The sequence below is a fragment of the Aulonocara sp. 'chitande type north' Nkhata Bay genome, linkage group LG12, assembly GCF_057382095.1.
Source record: "Aulonocara sp. 'chitande type north' Nkhata Bay isolate Kocher_YH1m ecotype deep benthic linkage group LG12, A_spYH_male_GT1.1, whole genome shotgun sequence".
NCBI lineage: Eukaryota > Metazoa > Chordata > Actinopteri > Cichliformes > Cichlidae > Aulonocara > Aulonocara sp. 'chitande type north' Nkhata Bay.
The window spans coordinates 34,901,695-34,927,058 of record NC_141355.1 but is presented as its reverse complement, the minus strand read 5'-3'; the positions used below and the strand labels follow the sequence as shown (position 1 = coordinate 34,927,058).

The following is a 25,364-nucleotide window of genomic DNA, read 5'->3' as shown; positions in this document are numbered from 1 at the left end:
GAAATCTGTGTAACAACCCAGTGGAGGATTTGACTATAAACCACATGTACACTGACAAACAACTTTCTGATCACAAGTCATTAGCCAGTATGCATACTCTGCATTATCCTCCTTCATGACACTATATCATCATAAACTATAATCATCAATATTGGGTTTAATGTTTTATTCAACATTAAACCTCTTTCTCAAGTCTTAACATTTATTTTCTCTGCAATTCTTGTTTCCTCTTCAGTCTCGTCTTTTCCTTTCACTCTGTCTGCTCTCCTCTCCCTCTCAGTAGGCAGGTCTTTGGTCCAGACTCAGCCCACAGGGGGGAGTGGTCTTATGATGTAGCCGGGTTATGAGCGCCGTTCCCCGGCCAGCCTTCCAGCTGTGACTTGCTGTGACTGCCTCTTTATCCTCTCGCCCTTTCGGCGGTTCTCGCAGCAGGGGCCTGTCTCCGTTAATCAAAGATGGAGCTCCGGACGAGCCTCCCCGCTCTCCTCTTCCTCTCTGCCGTCGTCCTGCAGTCGGTGTCCGGCGCAGTTTCACGGACAGGACCGAAAGTCACAGAGAAGGTGGGTGCATATTTTGCCGCATTTATTTGCATTAATCCAAAACCGCGTAGGCTTCTTTTCCGCGTGCTCGATCTGCATCTTCTCGTGGGTTCACGGCGATCCCGCAGAAGTGCTGTACTACAGGAAGGGCACGCGCGCACGGTCACCCGGAGTGCGAGGGGAGACGTGTCCGGTAACGATAGGAGGCCAAGGCTTCTGTCTCCGTGATTCTTCGAGAATATGTGGGACACACACACACACACACACACACACACACACACACACACACACACACACACACACACACACACACACACACACACAGCTGTATACGTGTCCATTGAGATTAACTTAACGCGCAATGCGTTTGTCCGCAGGCGAACACACGCGCACACTCTTAGATAAATGTGTGACCTCCTTACTCTGAGGCTGTAATAAACATGCACAGACCCTGAAAAGACATGAGCCACCCAACATCTGCAAAAGCCATCTGTTAAACTCACACTCTGTTATTCAGCCACATTCCTGCTTTTACTTTGAAATTCATTTAAACACGGAGCTCGTGCATGAAAGTGTATAAAGAAAAAGCACCAGTGATTTTCAATAAAATTACCCGCATATCACCCGGCATGCCTTTGGCTATTTTTTGACTGCAGGATTATTCTCTTTTTTGCATTTACAGTTGCATCTACATGCATCAGATTTCTTACATAAGGAACATTTGGTGTCTAAGTGTCTTTAGCTTTTCTGGCACCATGTTGGTATTGGCTAACCTCTCAAAAAAGCTATACTTTGGTTGAGGCCTGTTGACATCTTGCACAGATACAGACCATCAGACAGGCAGCACTTCTTTTCTTTATTTGGTTTCTTCTCAGTTTTCACCCTTGTTAGCCTCTTTAGTGTCAATTGTAACCTTTGATGTTACATACTCTTTCAATTCTCACCATACACCAGGTGTGCCAAGGAGTGGATTTATTATTATTATTATTATTATTAAGATGGAAAAGCTGCATAAAAAACACAGCTGAACTTTTAGAACCATTTTGCAAACACTGTGTTAACATATGTGGAGCTCAAACCCTGATGTACTCTCTAAGACGATGTTAAGGACCTTCTTTGAACAGCCATGAGATCCTTTCTTGACATTATAGCTGTTGTATTATAGCTCTTTTATACTGTGCTTAAAGGGTGCATAGCTCTAATTAAACCACACATTTCTGTGATATGATGTTCTAAAGTAGGAGCTCTGGTCAGTTTTTGGAGCCACAGAAACCTGATACTTAAATGCAACAGAGATGGCAGAGGGAAACTGACTCCCTATTACGGCTGATACGGCCTCTGGTTGCAAAGGAAAAGTAGCACGCTTACATATAGACACAGAGGATGAGTGCTCAGTATAAACTCAGAGTTAAGTTTGCATAAGAGCATGGAAGTTTTTTTTGACTAAATTAATGTTGACATCCATGTGCTACATGAAGTTTTATCTGAACCTCTCCGGCTTATCAGATGGAGATGATTCCTTTGGCGTCATGTTTACAAGTGCTCCTACTATTTGCAACAGTGGGATGTACATGAATGATCTTCTAACTTCAGACTATAAAAAGTAAATGTAGGAGACGGCTAAATTCACATGGTATCTTGAACTCAGTTTCTTCAGGTGAATATGGCTTCTGGAAATGGGTTTATTTTAGGTAAGGTCATTATCTTGAAAGTGTGTACAAGAGGAATGGCACTGGATGACGACTTGCTTGGTTTTCTGTTTTCACAGAAGCTTAGTTCGTCATCACATGTCTAGAAAAGTACATGGCTGCAGTACATGTGTGAAATGATGGCCATTAGTGAGCTGATTGGATGACAATACGTTGTATGATGTTTTATTAAATGACAGCTGTTTTATTTTCCAGGTATTTTTTGACATAACGGTGGGAGGTCATGAGGTGGGGCGGATCGTCATTGGTCTGTTTGGAGAGGTCGTCCCTCTAACAGTGAATAACTTTGTCGCACTGGCAACTGGAGAGGTAGGATGATGTTGGACAAATACACATTTCCACGCACACTGATGTGATTATGGTAGATATTCAGCAGCCACTTCAATTGATACACCTTGCTAGTACTGGGTTGGAACCTCTTTTGCCTTCAGAACAGCTTGAATCCCTTGTGGCAAAGATTCAATAAGGTACTGGAAACATTCCTCAGAGATCTTGGTTCATATTGCCATGACAGTTTCATCCTTGATTTGAGTTTCCCATTCCACCACATCCTAAAGATGGTCTGGTGGACTGACATCTGGTGACCTTTGAGTGAATTCATTCTCATGCCCAAGAGAACAGTTTAAGATGATTTTAGCTTTCTACCCTGTTGGAAGCAGCCATCAGAAAATGAGTAGACTGTGGTCAGCAACAATATTCTGTGTTGTGGCTGTGGTGTTAAAGAAAGTGCTCAGTTTGTATTGGTGGGGGTGGGGTGGGGGGGCAAAGTATGCCAAGAAAATATTCCCCCACGCCATTAAACTGCCACCATCAACCTGAACTGTTGATACAAGGTACATCCAAATATTGTAGCAGAAACCAAGACTTATTTAAGCAGGCAATATTTTCCAACATTGGAAAAATACAATTGAATCCTGCATGGTCTTCTGCTGCTGTAGCCCATCTGCTTCAAGGTTCAGCAATCTGTAAATTCAGAGATACTCTTCTGCATACCTTGGTTAGCTATTCGAGTTACTGTTGCCTTTCCAGCAGCTTGAAGATGTCTGGCTATTCTCCTCTGACATCTGGCATCTAAAAGGCATTTTTGCCCAAAACTGATGCTCACTAGATATTTTCTCTTTAAACACTGGAAATGATTTGGCAGAAACAATCCAGTAGACCAAAATACTCCAGTACAACGCAACAACCATGCCACATTCACTGAAAGCAGCTTTCTTCCTCATTCAGTTGCTCTGATGCTGGTTCGAACTTCAGCAGTCTCCATGCCTAAATGCACTGAGCTGCTGTCACGAGACTGGCAGATGAAATATGTGTGTTAGCAAGTATTCAACAGGTGTAATGAAATAATCAGTGAATGTACATAATCTTTACAAATTAATATGTCAAATACAACATGCATGTGAATAGACAAACAGATGAAAACACACACATAAAATTTAACGGTAGTGATGGTGATTAAATGTAGCCATCATCATAACCACAACATGTCAGTCAGGCCCCATAAAGGCCTCAGAAAGTTAGAAATTAGCGTTGACATTGTTTCCAAGGTTACTTGTACAACATGTTTATATTTTAAGTTCTATATGATGTTTGGGACATACAAATGTATCCACAGGTGGAAAAATCTAGTTTTCACATCGATCAATTCTTTTTTTTTTTTTTTTTGTTTTGCAGTTTCATAATTGTGTATCACTCTTGATGCACAGTGGTCTTTGTGTTGCAGCATTATGTTTTTACATGTCTCTGCAGAAAGGTTATGGGTACAAAGGGACGAAGTTCCACAGAGTCATCAAGGATTTTATGATCCAAGGAGGAGATTTCACATCTGGTGATGGGACTGGAGGTGGGAATGAAAGACAAAGTTGTACCTACACATTAAATTTAAACCTTTTTCATTTTAGGAAAAAAAATCCACCAGAGCTTAACTGAATCTCCTTTTTTAAAATCTAGGTCACAGCATTTATGGAACAACTTTTGCAGATGAGAACTTCAAACTGAAGCACCTTGGAGCAAGCTGGGTGAGCACACTCTCACTAGCAATTCATGTATTGGAGAATAAGGTAGTTGACTCAAACTTAAATATGACAAGTTATGACATGACGTAACAAAGAGTTGTGTGTGTAATTGTGTACTAGGTGAGCATGGCAAATGCTGGGCCAGACACCAATGGGTCCCAGTTCTTCATCCTAGCTTCCAAAGCTCCGTGGCTGGATGGGAAACATGTGGTTTTTGGCAAAGTCCTGGATGGGATGGTGGGTGGAACTTAAGATTTTTTTCCATTAATCTTTTTCTTACATCTGGTTGCAGGGGAGGAGAAGGTGTGGGTTTATTTGTGCAAATGTGTCCTGACTGTGAAATAATCTGTTAACAGCCTGCAGGGTGAGCGGTGTGATACACAAGTGGGCCTCTGAGCAGAATCTCAAAAAACGTCAGAGATGCATAAAATGACCTCAGTGACAGCAGAGAACTAAAAACAACCCCAAGAGAAAATTAAAACAAAGCCAGAACAAATTAAGCATAAAATATATGAACAGAAATAGAGATGGGAAACTGTCAGATTGCCAACCAACCAATATTACATGCTGAAATGTTTTTCTTTTCTTTTTATGGTCGTCTTTGTGCCCTCTTAGATGGACCTAAAATGTTGTCCAGACTTTAATTTGTAATTGGCAAAAAAAAAAAGCCTAATAATAATTGAATGGGTGGAAAAAGGCAGAAGCAAGGTGTCAACGAACATCACCTGCGAAGAACTATGAGTAATTAGCAGTCCCATTCAAACATGTCAAAACATAAACAATTCAGCTGAATGAGCCATAAATGGAGATCAAAATAAGAATGACCAGCAAGATGAAAAATCACACTAAAGAGAAGCATTTGCATGTAATGCACAAAACTCCAAATTAATACAAATTGCACCTAAGAGACATTAAACTTGTATAACTTGTGTGTTATACTTGTATAACTATGCATGTGACAAATAAAGAACCTTGAACCTTGAAACAGCTGCACATTCTCACAAAACTGGACCCTCCTACTTAAAAGGATAGCTGGGGTAGGCATTTTCCTGTCTGCTCAGAGGGCTCATAAAGTTCTGTTTCCTTCTCCCTTTTTTATTTATTTATTTATTTTTCTATTTTTAAAAAGAGTACTGATGTTTGAATAATATTAGCTGAATACAGCTGGCATGGGAGGACTCTGGTTTTCAGGAAGCTCGAAGACTCTTCACTGAGAGCTAATGAGTTACTAAATGTACAAACTATTAAAGAAAGTAAGCTCACATTTGATTCTTTTAGTCCTTGTATTTGTTCTGAAAGGTCTGCCAAAGGCGAACTAGTTTCTTGTATAGATTCAGGAACTCCACCCGTACAGGAAATAATCCAGACTTGGGCTGCATTCAGCAGGAGCAAAACTTGGCAAAGCATTAAATCAAGTAGAAGATTTTAATCTTGAGGTACAAGGAAGCAACAAAAGAGATGAGCACAGGTATGCAAAGGCTAGGGCAGGTCAGTATTAGCAATGTTCTGAGGTGTGGGGACTCAGCAGAGGGCAGGAAACTATTACTTAGGTTTCTAAAATTTACTGGGCTTTCTCTGAGAGTGTAGTAAAGTCAAAGTGCTGAGAAAATAATGAGTGTAATGTAACAAGGGACAGAATAAGATAAGTACTACACATGGAAGCGGAAAATATGTTTTAATTTGGCAGGTTTTGTTCATCATTATCAGACTGAATCTGTCCTGGGTAGAAGAAGGTAGGAAAGGAAGGACATTTTCTAATCGTGTGCTGTAAAGGATTTCTGATTTTAGAGATATTATGCAAATAGAAGAAAGAAGTCCTACTTGTTTGTTTAGTATGTGCATTGAAGAACATTTCCTGGTCAAAAATGACTCCAAGGTTCCTCACGGTAGTACTGGAGGCCAAGGTAATGCCTTTCGAAGTAAAAATAGGGTTAGATACCATATTTCTACGATCTTTAAGGCCGAGTACAATAACCTCAGTTTTATCCGAATTAAGAAGCATGAAGTTAGCGGCCATCCAGGTCTTTATGTCTTTAAGACATTCCTGCAGTTTAACTAATTGGTGTGTGTTATGATCAAATTGGAGTATATTAGATAGATATGATTCAAACCACTGCAGCGCAATACCTGTAATACCTACAGCATGCTGTAATCACTGTAATAAAATATAATGATCAGCACTGAGGTCCACTGTCAGAGGCCATAAGAAGATCATTTGTAACCTTCACTAAAGTTGTTTCTGTGATGAGCTCTGAAACCTGACTGAAACTCTTCAAATAAGCCATTCCTCTGCAGATGATCTTTTAGCTGTTTGACAACTACTCTTTCATAAAGTTTTGGGATAAAAGGAAGGTTGGCGATTGGCTGCACCAAAAACCTTCTAGTGATTGCTTTGATTCCTATCAGATTTCTGCATTTATCTGTAGTTTTCTATTTTTGGCTGCAAATACTTGCTAATTAATAGTATAAATGTGACAAAGTGTGAGAATATTTGCAGTTGTTTTAACCCCACAGCCAGTATGTTTAAAAAGGTGCAATTTTTCTTTGAAGGCTTTACTTTCAAAGTACTTTATTTCCGGTTTGGGTCGTACTTTCCATAGTTTTATTAAAGCTCCTGAGAATAGCAAGACATTGTTTGCAAGTCCATCACTTGCATTCCAACTAAGAACACAAGAATTAGGGAATGTCCGTTTTTTTTGTTTTTTTTTGTTTTTTTTTCCCCCCTCACAACCTGTGGTTACCAGATGGTCAAATGCTAGTTTTAAGACCTGTGTGAATGGGACTTTAACGACTTGATCCATTGTCATGTGTTTAGTGGAAATACTGCACTGCATGTTAAAGGTGACACCTAAAACAAACTGATGTGTGATTCACTGTCACTAAAATAAAGTATCTAACCTGCTTCTGTGGATCTCCTTTTGCAGGCTGTGGTTCACACCATTGAGCTTCAGGACACCAACGACAGGAACCTGCCATACACAGAGTGTGTGATCGTCAACAGTGGCAGGATCCCTGTTAAAGAGCCCTTCGTAGTGGAGGTGGAGGGCTGGTAAATGCCAATGGTGCAAGACTGTCTGTAGGAGAAATATATTAATATTTATATATTAATCATTAGTCCCACTGAAAGCGTGCCAATTATTATTATTATTAATTTATTTTTTATATTCCTTTCGTATGTTAACATGCTCTTTCTGGGGTGCTAGCATGTTGGATTGGGTACTTTTTAACACACTTATAACTAAAAAAGTCTGAAAATTTCACCAAGCAAGCTCATACGATGCTAACTGGGAACATATTAACTCACAAGCTAATGTTTACATGCTAACATACACCAGTGGCTAATGTTAACTAAGAGGTACTATACATATTAAGTATTGTAATTCTTAACATGTATAGTAATAATGAGCTTGCTAATGCTACCTTGCTAGCATTTAGCAATTGTGGGTCAAGTAGTTAAAGTAGATCGTGACTTCTGATTGATTTCCATTGTATGCAGATGTAATAAAAATTGGAAATTTCTATTAAGTTATTAACAGAAATCGTTACAGTAGCTAAATAACAGGTGTTAACTTTCTGAGAAAACAGGAAAACCCTTCAAAATAAGGTGTTAAACCTGGATGCCAATGTACAGGTTCAAATATTAGTATTAGCATTGTATTAGTATTAATTAATTGTTATTAATATTCATATTAATTTGTCATTCTTAGACCATCAAATGGAAGCTTTACATTTCCGAAATGACCCATTTCAAAGTCGTGGCAGGGAAAAGGAAAAACATATCAAAACCTCAAAACACAAAGTCTTTAACAGAGGAGTCGTGGCAGTGTGTGAGTCGATGTGTTCAGTATTTATCAGGTTCACTGTGGTAAATGCTAATGGTTTTACACATTAGTATACTTCAATACTTTACGTGGATGATGCTAGTTAGTATCATCTAGTATTAGTAACAAATAATGAAGACACTGTATAATCTGCCATCAGAAACACTTATGTAGCATTTGTTGCCAAATCATTCTTTCTTTGCCAAATGCATTTCCTATGCATCTATTTGATAAATATCAGAATTTTAAAATCCGTTAACATGCATATGCAAAAAATATGTAGCACATGTCAAGTGCCAAATGTTTTTGTTTTTTTTAACATTGCATCACTGTAAACATAGAATTTGCATTGTGCTTGGGAATACATTATGCACCATATCATGTTTGCAGAAACTACAGCACAAACTGCACAGGATGAAATGGTTCAAAAATTGTGAAAATGAGTTCTGTACGGACGCTTTTCAGTGACGTTGGTGAACTGTCACAGTTCTTTTGTAATGACCCCAAAACTGTCATGGTAACATACTGTAGAACATATTCTTGTGCCACTGCAGCTAATACAACATTTAAACCTCTTCAAGAAACATTTTTTTTTCTTTATTTCAGCAACAATAAAGGAAAGTGCCAATGAGTATGTTTTCTACAATAAAAATGTTATTGCAAAACAACCAGAACTAGTCTTTATATTTGTTACTTCTTGTGTCTCTAGCTTTTCACCATTCGCCTACCATCAGCCATCAGCTGATCCCCTTTGCTAATTCAGGTAGCTGTACTGATGAATTCTGTGTCATATCAAGTGGAACAATTGAGAAGCCACTAAATTATAATAAAATTAACATTATAGCCACTACATTGTAAATCACATTTTGGGTTTTTTGTAAGCCCCTAACATAAATGACTGTTTAGGTAGTTTTTGACACATGCTACGAACACGACCCCAAAAATATACAACAATATACCACCTACAAGCAGCAAAAGCATAAAAGTCCCTTTTTAAAAACTGTAATTCGGATTAAATATGCTTATCTCATATGGATTCTGATGTGGTGAATTTTCATATGACAATGAAAATGGCTTATTGCTTGCTGCACAGATGTTGGTAAGAGCCCATTCAATCCACACATGCAAAGAGACTAACCATACATGCTCATATATTAAGTTGTGTAACAATGAGAAATGACACAGAAAAAGTATTGAACACATGGAGAAAAGCAGGTGCAAAAAGGTATGGAAAGTCACGACACTCGCCAAAGTCTATCAGTAATTAGAAAGCAATCCTGCCACTTTGCATAAATTAATATCAGCTGCTTCAGTCCCAACGGATGGCCTATAAATAAGTGTCACACATAAAAACTGAGCTCAAGACCTTCACAGCCTTATTTTTGCAAAACACACTGATTGTGACTGACACTGATTACAGAAGATTTTCCAGTGAGAACTGTTGGTGCCAAAATCCGGACGTGGAAAGACCATCATTTCACCATGAACCGGCCACGACCAGGTGCTTTTCACAACATTTCAAACAGAGTAGGGAAAATAATTATCAGAAGAGTTGTCCGAGAGCCAAAGGTCACTTGTGGAGAGCTACAGCAAGATCTGAAATCATCAGGTACAATTATTTCAAAGAAAACAATAGGTAATGCACAGACCATAGCCTCTATGCACGCTCACCGTGCAAGACTCAATTGCTGTAGAAAAAGCATACTGAAGCACGTTTAAAGTGCATTTAGACAAGCCTGTAAAAACTGGGAGAATACAGTATATACACCATGTTTGGAGGTCAAAAGGTATCTCACCTTAAAAACATCATACCAAGAGTGAAGTTTAGAGGTGGGAGCGTCATCATGTAGGGCTGTTTTGCCAGGAAATGGCACAAGCACGCTTCATATAATTGATATAATTGTGCTGTATATTAAACCCTACGGGTGGCTGTTTGAGGAGCGTTGCAGTTAAATGGTGTAATTATAGTTGGTAAAAGGTGAAGCTGCAGCGGAAGGCCGAGAGCTGACAGCTGATCTCTCAGCACTGACACAAAACTGCTGCTAATGAGAACTACAGCGGGTGATTTGTTTTCCCCTGTTCTACAACATACACACATACACACACTGATACAAACAGATAAACACACACGCACACAGGGGGGAAAACATCTTCGAACACAAAGGTCAAAATGGAGCAGAAATCTCTGGAGGAAGACAGGAAGTCGACAGAAAACAATGAAATATATCACAGCCGTCTGCTCAAAGCCTCCCGCCTTCTGAAAAATCAGACCTTCACAAATTAACAAAATAAGAGAATAATTTCACTGACACCTGTTTATAACAGAGCAGCTAAAGATGAACAGAATATGGGAGAGGTATTTAAATAATCAGAAAGGTTGGTTTGTTTGCTCAGATTGTTCACATTCATTTCCTGTCATGTTTCTGGTTTTTTCATTTGATTCTAAATGTCATTAAACCTACACGTTTTATCTCGCCACAATTCAACAGTTACCGTAATAGATTACGTCTAAAATTAACTAAAATTACTGCTTAAACATGACACCGAAGATTGATTTCTTTGAGCTGTGGAATATTGGATACTTTGGCATAGAGAAACATATTTTTGTGATTTCTTACAATTTTTCATCTACCTCATTCTTTCCGATTTCCTGGTTTTGAACTTCAAATCAGCTCTGTAAGTGGTGTAAAACTGTTTCAATTTTTACATAACAGATCTTACGGCCTCATTGTGTTTCTGAGATTATGTGCTGCTTGGATTATTTTTTGGTCTCTTTGGTTTCTTTGCTCAAACTCTGTGGTCTGCTAAAATTGTCAAGCAGAGAGCAATGAGAGGCCAGAGTGTTTTTAGAGACCACAGTATAACAAGAAACGAGGACTATCCCCTGATTGCAAAAACAAATCAGACTGTATCACAGTCCCTGCAATTACCCTGCTTCAGTCAAAGTTTTTGCTTTGATTTATCACCTTGGTAAAAACTTCTTGATGAACTTATGGTTTCAGTCTTTTTTATATAACCTGATTAATTTGAACCTGGTTGATTTTCTAAATTATAATCCCATTAAGAGCTAAATTACACATTACAGAACTACTTCACATGTGGAGTCTAAAAACCGCCTGGTTGAAATAATGGTGGTCGTGTTTTTTTTTCTATGTGTACTGCATGTCTTATTTTGTCCATTTGTTATGAATTCATGAGTAGTTTTGAATGATTTAAATTTGAGGACATGTAAATCCTGGCTTCAAGTTTCCATTCTTTTATGTTTTCAGTACTTAGTCACGCTGCTACAGTGCATATCAAGCTGTAAAGATGACTAATAAAGAAATTGTGGAAACTTAGATTCGCTTAGGAAATCCAAACCTTCATTCATCTCATAATTTTGTTAAACGATCATCTGTAGATGCTTAATTGTATGTGAGCAAAAAGTTTTCCATTTGAAACCAGTTAAAACAACTTTTGTAATTTAGAAACCGTTCTGACCTGCAACTCACTGTCAGCGAATTAAAGGTAAATAGAGACATTTAAAATAATATATTTTAAAGGTTTGAAAGCCACTATGTGCTAATAAAATAAATAAGGGCTCTGCTGGTAGCCTGTAAGACTGGAAGCTTATTTTAGATGTAATATAAACTCACTCAGAAATGTCATTTTTTGATCCTGTTACTTTCCTCTCTGTGAAACTTCTCAGCTGAGTCTATATTTCCTAGCTGGGTTGTTTTATTTTTCCACAGGAACACCAGGTGAGACGACGGACAGATGGACAAACTACCACCTTAAACATCCACCACCTCCACATCGGCACGCCGTGGAGAAACCCCTTTCTGTTTGTCAGCCGATATAACAAGACTGTCTGAACCCAGCGAAGGAGCCAAGAGCCGGAGATGGAGGGGGGTTTAGGAGGATGGAGGAGAGAAACAAAACACGATAGAGAGACACAGAGGGAAAGAGACAGAGAGGCAGAGGACAGAGAGAGAGAAAGTGGTGGTAGGTTTTTAAATGGTCCAGAGGGATACGTGTCGAGGAGAAGGAGGAGGAGGAAGAGGAGGGGAACGAGGGGATGCTCCCACAGTGACTGCTAGTTGTTATATTGGGGATCTGTTAGTGGATCAATGAAAAAAGAAAGAAAGAAAAGAGAAAGAGGGAGGGAGGCTGCGTGGAAGGATGACAGGCCTCATTACCACCAAACCTCAGACAGTGATGCCTCTGTGTGTGTGTGTGTGTGTGTCTGTGTGTGTGTGTGTGTGTGTGCGCGCGCGTGTGTGTGTGTGTGTGTCTGTGTGTGTGTGTGTGTGTGCGCGCGTGCATGTGTGTTTCTAGTGTTTTTGTGTGCACATTTTTACATGTATACTGTGTGAATCCCTGTGCTGAGAGAACCCTATTTACATGCATGTGAGTGTGTTTGTCTCTTCTTTCTACCTCTGTATAATCCAGTGTGTGTGTGTGTGTGTGTGTGTGTGTGTGTGTGTGTGTGTGTGTGTGTGTGTGTGCGTTCACTCCCAGTGGGCCTCTGTAGGAGAAGCAGAGGATGATGGGACAGAGTTGTTTAAAGGTCAGCTGCAAACACATCATCAGACAGAGAGAGTTGCTCTGAGAACTAACAGCTAACCTGCGCACAACCAACCCCAAATTAAACTACCCACAACAGCTTATACACAACTGTGAGGCTGTATTCAGGCTGTTATTTAAGAATAATTATTATATTTTTTTCCTTATTTTTATATTTTATTAAACAATTCCTGTTGATAATAATGCAAAAAATATACAATTGAAAAAATATGTTATCACCCTTTTTTTCCCTCTACAGTGCTGTAGCACTCACCCCAGAGGATAATATAACACCATTAAGTCAGATGCCTTCTCAATCAGTGTGCAACAATATTTGCCTCCATGAGATAGCAGTCATTTTTAAAGACCTATGTCTGTGTTACGGGGTTGGCATGTTTACAGTAGCATAAATCGCTGACTTGTCAGCCAGGAGACCTTTGTGTTTTGCACTTTGCTTTCTTTTCTTTTCTGTTTTGTTTTTCATTTCACCTATTGGTTAGTTTTCAGTAATAGAACTCCTCGGTTTGGGTTAAGAAAAAGATTTGACCTAAAATATGCCGCTAGCAGTGACCCTGCTCTTTGACAGATCTCTGGAGTGGCAATCCTCCTGACAAATGCCATAGCTCGGTGTGTTCGAGCACAAACGCCAAAAGACGTGAACACCAGCCACACCACTGATCGAGGTAGGAGAATGGGCCCTCCTGTAAGGTCTTTACTTTATACTGGGATTTTTATAAAAAGGAAAAGGTGTCCTTGACATATTGGTAGTGGACACAAAAGTCACAGCCTAACCCTCCTTACAGTTTGTGGACTTATGTTGCTCTCTGAAGCAGAGCCAGTTTTTGGTTATGTCCGCAATAATTGCTCCTCACACTGTTAGGGTTTCTACTGTGTAAACTAAGTGAGCAAAGTAATTCTCACATTTTTTATTAACTTCTGTTTCTACAAAATCAATTTAAAAATCTTTGGGAAATAGTCTTCAGTAAAACAATCTACAGTTTGAACTCAAACCTTTCAGCCTTTTGAAGTGAAATTTACTCTTTTCTAAAGCTCTTTAAGTTATAAAGGACATGAGATTTTTTTTTAGAGCTATGTATTACTGGAGAAGTGCATTTTGAGGCCAGTGAAGTCATAGACAGGGGACAAGCAAAGCCTGAAGTGTCCCAGGTGTAAATGGTGATCATAAAGAAGGAAATATTATACTCATTTTAGACTAATTGTTCTTCTCGGACATTACTTTGCATTATTTACAATTAAATTTTCTGCTTTTATTTTTTATTTTCTGCAATATTTGCTTTATACTGGGGCTAGGTGTACCCATAGACAATAAAAGCTGGATGGAGCTTCAAGTGAATCCAACCTGCAGAGCCTCTATTCTGTTTAATGGCCAGCAGCAGGCAGTTCCTCTGGTAACAAAACTCTTTTGGTTGTACAGAAGTCTGTAGAAAAGGGTGAACTCCCTTCATCTGTGACCCCTGTTAGCACTTTCCTGATGACTTTCTGGGCTCAGTCCCTAGTTTTAAGTGATAGTGAATAAAACTGTGACCATATTAGGGATATCTCCTTTAATTGACACCATACTGAACCATCTATAAAAAGCTAACATTAAACACTAACATTAGAATTAGAAAATTTTGCAATGCTAATATGACAGGATATATTATTTTTGTGAGTACATCCAAAAGACGGTGGAACTGGATTCAGTCTTACTTGAGTAGAAGTCCAGAGTTTTCCAATCTACAGGTTTTTTCGAACTAAAACATAATAACTAACAGTCATGTTCTTTCCTCACTTTTACCTATTCAGGCCCACATTTTCAATACTCTTAACATGTGCAGAGGAGTCTCACACTCCCCTCCATCCTCCTTTAAAGCGACAGCTTCCTTCTTTCCCCCACCTCATCCTTCCTTCTCATCTCTGACTTCAATTAGAAGCAGGAATAATCATATTGACAGGACTGACAGGTCGGGGCAGGAGAGCGGGAACGTGAATAGTCACATGTCTCAAAGGCAGAACAAGCCGGAGGAGGAGGATGGGCGGTCAGTTATATCAGCGTGTCTTATTGTAGCTTTGATATTATGGCAATGACACACAGTCAATTCAAATTCAGAATCGCTGGGGCCACCAGCTCTAGTAAATGCCCAGGAATTAGTCTGCTGACATTTCTACCAGTCACTTTGACATCTAACACTGTAGAACTGAGCAGACTGAGACTGCCACTGAACCAAATTACATATCGACACACATGGACCAAGAGACTTCGTGCTTGATATCAGCTGCCTGTAAAATTATAGAGCTAATCACAAAGTTGTTGGATAGATCATTCATCTTGAAGTCAGCGAGTTACTTGAATTGTTTTTTGGTAAAAGTCCCACCTGTGGTATAGCCCCCCATTTTCAGATGCTCAAAAGTAATTGGAATATATTTAATTAGGAAAGGTGTTTAGTGTTTTTTTCATGTTATTTCGATTTTGCTTCATTTCCTTGCACACACATATATGTGTACGTGTACATGTATAGGCAGGTATATATATTGATTTGATTGTTTTATATGTCCAAAATGAAAAGTTGTCATCCTCATCGTCAGACCTAACCCAATAACCCTAACCCTAAACTTTTATTCTTATCTAATCTTATCTTATTAAGATAACATAAAATACGATTTTTAAAAACTCTGTGGGACCTGAACTGTTTTTTTAGTTATGTGAGTAATGAAAAGATTTCTTTTGCTTATAAATGTGGATCTTTTCTCTCTTTACAAACTGAAAATCTTTGATTGCAATATCATTGTGATGAAGAACGCAGTAAACAAAACAAAAATGGGAAAATGTGCAGATTAATAGGTAATGTGTCTTGAATATTTCACATATATGGGGAGTATGCTTGTTTAAAATTTTACCAAAACTTGCGTTTACCAAAAAAACCCCAAACAAACACAAAAAACGTTGTTTCAATTTTGAGAGGATTTACAGTTTAAAGTTTCTTCTTTATCTTTGTGCATACATTTGTGTATTACATTTTTTTAACTGTAGTGTGTCTTGTGGGAAGGTTAATGTAAAACTAATTTCTTCTCGTTTAACTGTGTGCATCAATTCTCCCGTGATCTTTGTCCCATTTAAATTCAGCCGTGTATTAAAAGCTTATTTTCCTCTGCTTCTTTCTTACAAACGCTATTGCATTAAATCCAAATTTCTCTCTCTGTATGCATTTTGTCATTAACACCTAATTGTCCAGTAATTTTGCTCCCATCTGTATGCGGCCCTGCGTTGAAAGCCTCATTCTGCCTCCACTTCTTTCACCACCCACACATATTAAAAGCTATTTCCCGACTCTGTTTCTGTCTTAACTACATGCATTCCATCATTAAAAGCTAATTTTCTGACAGCCTCGCTCCCATTTATATGCATTGCTGCGTCGAAGCCTAATTTTTCTACTTTCTCTACACCTCCTCTCCTCCCGAGCTCCATCAGTCGGTGGGAGCCGGCCGGGGAAATCGTTAGAGCGCCTTCTCTTTAAATTGGGGAGGTGGACGGCAGGTGAACATCGCATTGATCGCCCTCTCAAGGCCTCATTCTCCCCCCTTCATCCCTCTCTTGCACATCCCTCACCACCAATTGTCTGGCCTTTACTTCCCCCCTCCTCCCTCATCACATCACCACCAATTGCTGGCCATTTTCTCTTTCCCTCCATCTCCTCCTTCTTCTTTTCTTCAGATGCTTGCGGAGCTCACAAATTTACAAGAGAGAGTTAAGGGGAGGGTTTGTGGGGGGTATTGCTTTCTATCTGTCTAACAGCCACCATCATGGGGCGGAAAACAGAGATATGGGATGGGGTGGGGTGGGCGGTTAGATGGGCCAGGGCAGCAGGGGGTTATGGGACAGAGATGGTGGGTGGCGTGGGAGGAGGGAGGGGCCGGTGTAAACATAGTGATGATTTCCCCTGAGTTTCGTTCATCCAGACCAATGAGGAGGGAGAGAGAGAGAGAGAGAGCAGCTGCTGTCCTGTCACCACTGGCAAGTACAGTTGTGGTGACACCTCCTCCACCTTCTCCTCCTCCTCTTCATCCTCAAAACAACCAAGAAAAGAGAGGGATGGTGCAAGAAAATCGAAATGCTGACACACACACACGCACACACACGAACGCCAAACAACCTCAGCGGGCTCCTCTCATCGTCCAATTAGAGTCCTAACTGAGAGGAGAGAAGAGGAGAGTTTCCTCTGTCAGACATTGTTTTATTTAAAGTGCTCTTGTTTTTCCAGGTTTTTTCCTTTAGTTGTTTTGAGTGAAAAGCTTTTGGTTGTTCGGACCATTCTTTAACTCATTAAGTCTTTTTTAAAGACCTGGGGTCAAACAAGACACATTAGCATCCCTGTTCTGTAACTCAGTGTTAGCTTCACACACACATCAAAATGTTTGTACTGGCTGTTCGTAGGCATCACAGAATGGTACATCAGATGTTGCCTCCTCCTCCCACAAGGGCTCTTTTGGCTTCTGGATTGGCTTTATGTCTCCAAACCTGCCTTTACCAGGAAGCTTTCCTATTCCTGATGACTTTGAGGTGTTGAGCTGTTGAGGTGCCCACTATTCCTGCGGTTGTGGGCACCTCAACAGCATAATGATACCACTACCATACTTTGCTCTACCACCATGATATTGTCACGTAATCAGATCTCCTCAGAATAGCTTCTGTCAACCAGATCAATGAAGTAAATGGTTTCTTAAATGCTTAAACGGCTGTCCTTCTAGTAGGTTCTCCATCTTTCCAGAGGACTTCTTAATATCTGATAAGCAGAGTGCTGGGTTTGTGGTCACCTTCCTCACAGGGGCCTTTCTTCCACAGTTACTCAGTTATTCTTCCCAGAGTCCTGGCGGCCTTTAGATTCTTCAGAGTTGGAGGCCGGGGAACACTGAAAACTTTTGGAAGCTTTTATACTTTTGTCATGATCCGTCTCGTGACAATCTTAAGTGATCTTGTGTGATAATCTTAGATAATCTTAATTGGTCTGACTTTGTGGTTTGGTCTTTGTTCAGACATGCAGTGTAGATCGGGAGTTCTTACACAGCACAGGTGCTGGCTTTTCTAAACTATACATAAAATTAATTTCACAGACCTTTAGAGTAAATAATATTAACCGGACTCCAATTTCAAGCCACAGGAAGGGGTTTAAAACCTGTGTAAAAGAAACAAAGAAATCCTTCTTCTCATCCAGGTCCTGATTTCATGGGGGCCCGTCTAAGGAGGGCATGTCAGCCCAGAGGTGTAATGTCTCCAGCCTCACCGGAGTCTACTCTGGGATCTGCCATCCTGCCGTGGCGTCTGCATTCGTGTGGTCAAAAAATGTACACATTTAGTGTGCACAGAAGAACAAAGGCATGCAGCAGAGTTGAGGGAATTTGTAATGAATCTTTCTTTACAGACACCTCGGGAATTTACAAGAGAACTCTGCTTTACATTAATTCACGCGATCAAAGACCTATGAATGTAAAAAAGAAAAGAAACCATAATGTGCCACCCTCGACCCTGCACAGGCATTAACACGTGATATGAACAGGACTCTGGAAATGGTCCAGAGTCCTGAGACAAACTTAATATAGACATAACATTCATTTAAATTTAAATTAAATAGGTCTTCTTGTGCTTATAAAATCAAAAAACTTTTTGCATTGCACCTTATCTACATTAGTATTAAGCTTCAGTAATAATAACACTATAAGCAGTTAGTCAATATGTAATTTAGATGTATATTGGTACTAGTAGATGCAATAAAATAAATGTAGAAGTAATTCCATCTGGAAAAGTGTTACCACTGCATATTGATACTCACAGCAGCAGTTGTCGTAGCTGTTACAGGTATGCTATATAATTAGGTTAACCCTCGATGTAGTAAGAGTCATTTTTACTAAACTCTCCATTTTCTCTCTCTCCTCCTCATGTGTCCTTTCGTCTCCTCTTTCTTTGCTCCTCACCCTCCCTCACCCTTCTCTGCGCTCCCTCTGAAACTAATTAGCAGTGAAGGCCGGAGCAGAGGGAGGAGCGAAGGAGGGAGAGATGAAGAACGAGAAGGGGACTGAGAAACCAGAGGAGGAAGATGAAAAAAGATACTAAAAGTGGAAAAAAGATCCATATTAGATGGCTTGAGCCCTGGTTCATCCCGAGAGCTGTAAATAGCCTCTTTCTACATGTTCTTGACAACTGTGCTGCTCACGTGCTAAACTTAGAATTGCTTTAAGATGTCCGTCACCATTGAAAGCAATTTCAGTTTTCATGTTTCGTGCTTAACAAAGCCAGCAGGAAGAAAAATGTTACTGTTAAACTCCCATGGGTCAAATTTGGAGAATAGGGACAAACAACAACGCTGGGCTGAAATGTTGTGTATGACGCACTTCAGTTAACGGATCGAGCATCGTACTACTGTAAAACTGTCACACTTAAGAAGAGACAGTTAAAAAAAACAAAGGCCCATATTACTTGTTCACATAGTTATATTTTATTGTTTGTGAAACTGACGCCACAAACACAGAGTCCAGTTTACTAACTTGAATAAGTGGAGGCAATGGCTAGCTCCTTGAGCCATCTGTGTTGATGCACCTGTCAAAGCATAGCAGCAAAAAAGGATTATTTATCCATTCACCCACTATACAGTTGTTATAAAGGGGCGATGAAACTAACAAGAGCAAAACCATATTTTGGTGCAGCTGTACACATGTGGATTTTTCAAACAGTTACACTTGATGTTAGCACAAAAGATATTTTAAGATTACTTTTGGAGTTAACGTGGCAACAGGTCAAGGTCAACGAGTATTTTGTGGTACAGCCAGCATGAAACAGGCACACATTACCTAAACTCGTATAGTCACAAAAAAGAAAAACAAGAGCGCATCACTGCAGTTTCTTATTCAAATCAATAATAGCAGATGTAACAAAGGAATACCTAAATTTATTAGTCCTGAACTGTGGAAATTTGTATCTGTGACCAGATGGAAGCAGCTCAAAGGGTGACACGAAACAGCAAATACTGACTGAGCCTTACTTAGAACCCTCAAATCGCCCTCAAAATATAAAGCAACACGTTCTCATCTCAACACGTAACATACGGACACTATGTGACAAATCATCGGTATGTTATGCATTGGGATGAGAATGCTCTGTTTAACATGGTTCCTGTCACTTTGAAACATGCATTCACACACCCTGAAGTTTTTTTGTTTTGTTTTTAATGTTAAGGAAGTCATACCAACTGATAAACGTGAAGGCAGGTAGGTGAGCGACATCTGCATAGCATTGGAAAGGTGTGCAGTATTTCCTCAAGAAGGCATTATGTGAGAAGTATGGGTCCTAACACAGAACCAAGGGGAACTCCATGATTAACTTTTGTGTAGAAGAAAGACATAACATGTGTGCGAACAAACTGCAACCTGTCCTATTAAATCATAACAATATCCTCCTGAGAACCAGGAGAACCAGCCTTCATTTATGTCCTCTGTAATGGACATTTGTTTTTGGTCTACATCTTTTGACTTTTTGAGCGACCCTACTAAGTCCTGATATAATAAATAGAGAACATCCTTGAGTTTCCATTGATATCTCATGTGTTTGGGTGGCCTTTTTAGCTCCAAAGAGGAAGGAAATCACTAAAAAAGCTCATTGGGTTGATTCTTTTCTCCTCAGTTCTCAGGAGGATATGTCCACCTTCCCAGTAATTCAAGTTAGGAAAGCTTGTTTATCTGTCAGCGTGTTGAAAGTTAGAAACTTCCTACCTCCCACATCAGCAGAGAAAAGAATAAAACAGACTAAAATAGGCTCTGGTCTCATTGCATCTCTTCTCCCCACTTAAAGCTTATTTTTCTGTCAGTAAACAGCTGATGGGCTGTGTAAAGCTACAGCTGATCAATAACATTATGCAAAGCGCGAGAAAATATATAAAGAGAAATGCTGGAGAGGAAGAAGAAGAGGAGGGATGAAGTTGAAAGGAAATCAATCCATGAACCATTTTAAACCCCGCGTCTGGTCATATATGTATACTTAATTTTGTTTATGCACGTCGGGTGTCAGCGAGAATGCAAATAACCATCAAAACAGGCTCTTTGCTACTTTCTGTCAAGTTTGGCTATTTTATTTCTGTTATCTAACCACGGAGCAGTAAAACAACAGTTCTGTCATGGTCCCTGTGCCTCCCCGGCCAGCCCAGTGTGGCCACAAGTGTTTGTTGTTTTTCTCTCACTCTGTCTCTCCTACCTGTCTGCCTGGGCGGAGCTCTGATTGGGCTCCTGCCCTTGGCCCACGCACCTGCAGCTGATCTCGAGCGGATTGCAGTTCTCTGGCTCTTAAGGCTGGGGCTCTGAGCTGTTCGTCGCTGGAATATTGAGTAACTCTCGTTAGTATTGCCTGGCTTCCTTGCGATTCTACTGTTCCCGTGTTTGCCTTCGACTTACCCTCGTCTGTGTAAACAGGTTTACCTGGATCAGCCCTTTTGTGACCCCTGGACCCCGTGAGTAGGAGAGTGAGCTGAGCTGCTTGTGTGGAGACTGTTTGGACGAGGAGCAGAGCGAGTGCGAAGAAGTGTGTCTCCCCAGCCAAGTGATCCCCGGGACCCTGGTGTTTCCCCCCCCCTTCACGTGTATATAGTGCACCAGTGTGATTAATAAAGTGTCGTTGAACTGTGCTACCTCAGTCTGCGCCTGAGTCCGTTCCACTCCCGTGACAAGTTCCTTATATCGGATCTGATTCTTCATGCCTGCATTTCTCACTCACAGAAAAAAGCAACAAAGCTTTCTTTGACAATAGTGACAGACAGGAAACATGAGGAGGCAGTTATGTAACAAGCTGCTCTAACAGTGCTGTAAATCTGCTACCATTGGGGACAGTTGAAAAAAACATATATATGGCTTAATTTTGTTCATGTTATGCTGGAGCATGAAGATGAAGTTTACTTCTCTGATGAATATCTCATAAAGTTTGAAGAATTTTGAGTGTATGAAGTATCACTTCATAAACTGAAGTGATACGTCTTTACAGTTGTAGTGAGGAAGAAGTTGATGCAAACCAAATTTAATCAAAATTACTTTTTGTCGAGGTTATAAAGAACAACACCAAAGCTGACGGCTGAAAAATGATGCAAACTTGGAAGAAAAAAAATGAACGGTAACTCCCCTCCATCACAACTACACAGAGGGAAATTCATTAATAACTCACATATTCAAATTAATCATAAGTAGAAGAATGGCTGCACTTAGCAACTGGTGGGTGTAGACACTGGCCACTGTAGCTGCTTGTTGTTATTTTAGAGCTGCTAAAAGAAGTTTTTGGTGCATTTTTGTTAAGTAAAATTCTAACTAGCACTAGCTGATAACTTAACTGTCCACCCACTTATCCACCGCCCATTGGTCCATTCTGCAGCCTCATTTTTGCTAACATGTGTTAGTTTATTAAAGCCAGAAATTACATATTAGCACAAGAGGGAATAATAAGTTAGCAGCTCGCTAGCTTGGTTAGCAAGCTGCGTTCATAAACAAAATGGTTGTGATAAACAGGCAGATACGTGCTAATCAGTGTTGAATAGCAGATTAAAAACATACTAGAATTTCACTAACCCTAAATGAAGCACAAACTTGTCCATCTGTACCACACAACAAGCCATAATGAAGCTTACTGTATGTGTAAGTTCAGTAAGGAAGCACTGTCCCTGCTTTCCTGGGTGTTGAACTGCTAGTCTATTCTTTACATCCTGACATTATTGCTCTAGTCCAATCATTTTCTTACTTACTTTCTCCACCTTGAGCCTCCATTCTGCTTGTTTAAAATCTCAGTGCTCTTCTGTCATTCTGCCTTTGAGACTCTCATTTGTGCAACATGCCTCCTCCCCGTCTTTACCCCATCCTGGTCACTTGGAGCTTCGACTTCATCTTCACTCCACCCGTGTCTAGAAGTTGGGGGATTCTGTCCTAATTCATATCACTGCTTGGATTCCATTCTGCTCTGAAGGGTCATTAGAGTCTAATCGCCAGGTAGCAAACGATTTCTTCTTATTGAAACATTAGTCAGATAATCTATTAAAATGTTTCAGAAAGCATTAACAGCACAAAAATAAAAGGACGGTCTAGCTCACTGACTCCAATTATTGAAGATGAGGCCTAGAAGACAAATAGTATTATAGCTGTGTTCTCCTGCCAATCAATGCAGTCATACCATGCACTCTAGTAGCCAGCTGCATGAGTCAGTAGACACAGGTTAGCCAACCCTTGGCAGGTTATGGGAAAAAGTTTTATTCCCATACTAGTTGGTGAGTAATTGTTAGAGGTTGTTTGCAGGTACCAGGTGAAACTGGTCAAAAACTCCATCGAATACCTCCTTGCAGACTGCTACAGTCAACCACAGTTTGGATGGAAGACTGATATTTACTCCGAAGACGAAATTTCCCAGTTTCTGGCTTCTGTTGCTTTTTTTTTCTTCTTCGCTACAAATTGGTGACTAGTTGCAAATTTTGAAGCAAATACAGTTGACCACAGCAATCTGGTAGTGACCAGAGCAATCACAGGGATGTTTTTGATGTAGGACTCTCACCGGTGGGGTGGTTGTATATCAGGAGATAAAACAGGTCATCCTGTAATTGGAAGGTTGGTAGTGTAATCTCTGGCTGCTCCTGTCTGCATACGAAATATCCATGGTCAACATTCTAACCCCAGGTTGCCCTCCGATGCATCCACTGGAGTGTGAATGTGTGTGAATGTTAGATAGTATGAATATCTAAATGCATTTAAATTGGGCGCTCATGTAGAGCAGAAAAGTTTCTCCCACTGGAAACGCTACATCCAGATGAACAGAATCAGCTTTGTGGGACTTCCTTACCTGGATGATTGAGCATGCATCAAGACACTATATAAGAACTATTCTATTTTTCCATTGCAACCACTTTCACCCAATAAAAACCAGCAACCTTCAGTAACCACTCACCAACTGATCAGTACACACGCTTCCTGAGTCCACAACCAGCCTTTTGGCCTGTGTGACTGTGGTCAGTAAGAGAAACCAAAACTGTTTTGTGTACTGGGCCATAAACATGTTTATTTCTTCTTCGGGGTTGGTTAAAAAAAACCCTCTGGTGGCCATGCAAGGAACTGCAGTTTTTAGCACCTTTATGTTGGCTTAAAGTGTGCAACATGGTCACTTCAGGTTTTTGGATGATGGATGGACTTTTAAGTTTCAGCTGCTGTTGTTTTTAATGAGACCTTCACGATGTCTCAGCTGTTTCTATGTCTTTGATACTGGCTTGTTAAAACTGAAACCACCTACAGAGAGAGAGAAGATTTTTTTGTAAGATGATGGAGCTCTCTCTCCTCCCCCCCTCTCAGTGGGATGGATGGATTTTTCGTCCTCCTCCATCTCTCTTATTGTTTTCACACACCAGTAGGACGAGATGCTCCACTGAATGGCCTTAACACCCCGCGGACACGTGTGTGTGTGTTGGTATTGCTGATGTTATGGGGACATTTATATATTTACTGTGTAGACTGTATTTCATTTTGAGGGTAAAAAGCAGGTCTACATGAGCTAGATCACTGTCATTGTTATTTTTTAAAAAACATTTTTGTATCAAGACTTGGTTTCGAGTTTAGTTTAAATCACCTGGGAACAAGTGGAAGTCAATGTAATGTCCTCTGAAGTGAAGGAAAATCTACTTTGGGTGTGTCTTTGTGATCTTTACTCACAGCTGGAGGTCTGAAGATCGAACACACACACACACATTTTAATGCACTTTACTGGCATGATTGTTAAAGAGAAACAGGAAATGTGAACACATACACACAGACACATGCGCAGTGATAAATGCAACGCTGGCAGCCGATCAATGATACCAAACTTTGGTTGAGCAAACAGCGATCCATAAAGAGGACTAATGCTTGTTTTTCTATCACTCCATCTTTACTTTTATTTGTCTTTCTCAGCAGTCAGTCGTTGTCTTTCAAATCACCCTGACTCTCTTTTTCTACATGTCCTACATGTCTTCTTGAAATGTTCTCTTTTTGTACTTATAATCATGTAAAATCCTGTATTTGCTGCTGATGTTCTTTTAGTGCCTCTTTTGTCGTCTGTTCTTCTTCTCTTCTTTTCTTAAAATATTTTATGTTTATATTTGTGTGTGAATCCTTCAAATTTTAAGAATAAATGCAAAATTGAGGCTTATATTGTAATTTAAATGACCATCAAAATAAATGAAATCCATATTAAAGAGGTATAAAATAATCTGCAAACACAAAAGATAATATTTATGTCCGTTATCTTGATTTTTAAACTATAAACAAGAGACAGAAGGGGGAATTTGGCTATGTACATGTTGAACATTGATAGCATCAAAATAAAAAAAACTAGAAAACAACAAAACTTGCTTTTTCCCAAAGCAGCAGAAAGACATTTTATCTTAGGTTGTCCCAGAATCTCCCAAATTTAACATTCTTAAATTCCAAACAGTCATCATTAAATCTCTGTCTGCTCTAATTTTCCTGTAGTTTCTCTCCTAGTGAATCCATCCATCCATTGTGTTCTTGCGACCTCCACCCTCTGTTCTTCCCCTTATTTTCTGCTTTGATGACTCTGTCCACCCTTGAAAGTAAAACCAATGTGATGGAGCTTCAAAAGGAATATCTTCCACTTTTTTTGCCCTCACTTCTACTTCCTTCCTTCCTTCCTTTTCCTTTCTTCATGTCTCTCCTTTCTTTTATCTTCCCTTTCATCCCTTT

The 25,364-nt window shown here is 39.8% G+C and overlaps 1 protein-coding gene across 1 annotated transcript; it reads left to right on the top strand.

The window, feature by feature from the left end:
- Positions 1-314: 314 nt before the first annotated feature.
- Positions 315-8,752, top strand: ppic (peptidylprolyl isomerase C). Its single transcript, XM_086315348.1, has 6 exons — positions 315-560; positions 2,444-2,557; positions 3,998-4,091; positions 4,199-4,266; positions 4,384-4,500; positions 7,188-8,752. Exons 1-6 carry the CDS (start codon positions 456-458, stop codon positions 7,314-7,316), a joined length of 627 nt encoding a protein of 208 aa, XP_086171474.1. The 5' UTR covers positions 315-455; the 3' UTR covers positions 7,317-8,752.
- The last annotated feature ends 16,612 nt before the right edge of the window (positions 8,753-25,364 follow it).

What these genes read in the sequence shown, in the direction of transcription:
- ppic (XM_086315348.1), top strand. Translation starts at nt 456, where the DNA reads ATGGAGCTCCGGACGAGCCTCCCCGCTCTCCTCTTCCTCTCTGCCGTC. An exon ending in TCGCACTGGCAACTGGAGAG is followed by an intron (nt 2,558 to 3,997) that starts GTAGGATGATGT and finishes ATGTCTCTGCAG; the next exon opens with AAAGGTTATGGGTACAAAGG. An exon ending in AGCACCTTGGAGCAAGCTGG is followed by an intron (nt 4,267 to 4,383) that starts GTGAGCACACTC and finishes ATTGTGTACTAG; the next exon opens with GTGAGCATGGCAAATGCTGG.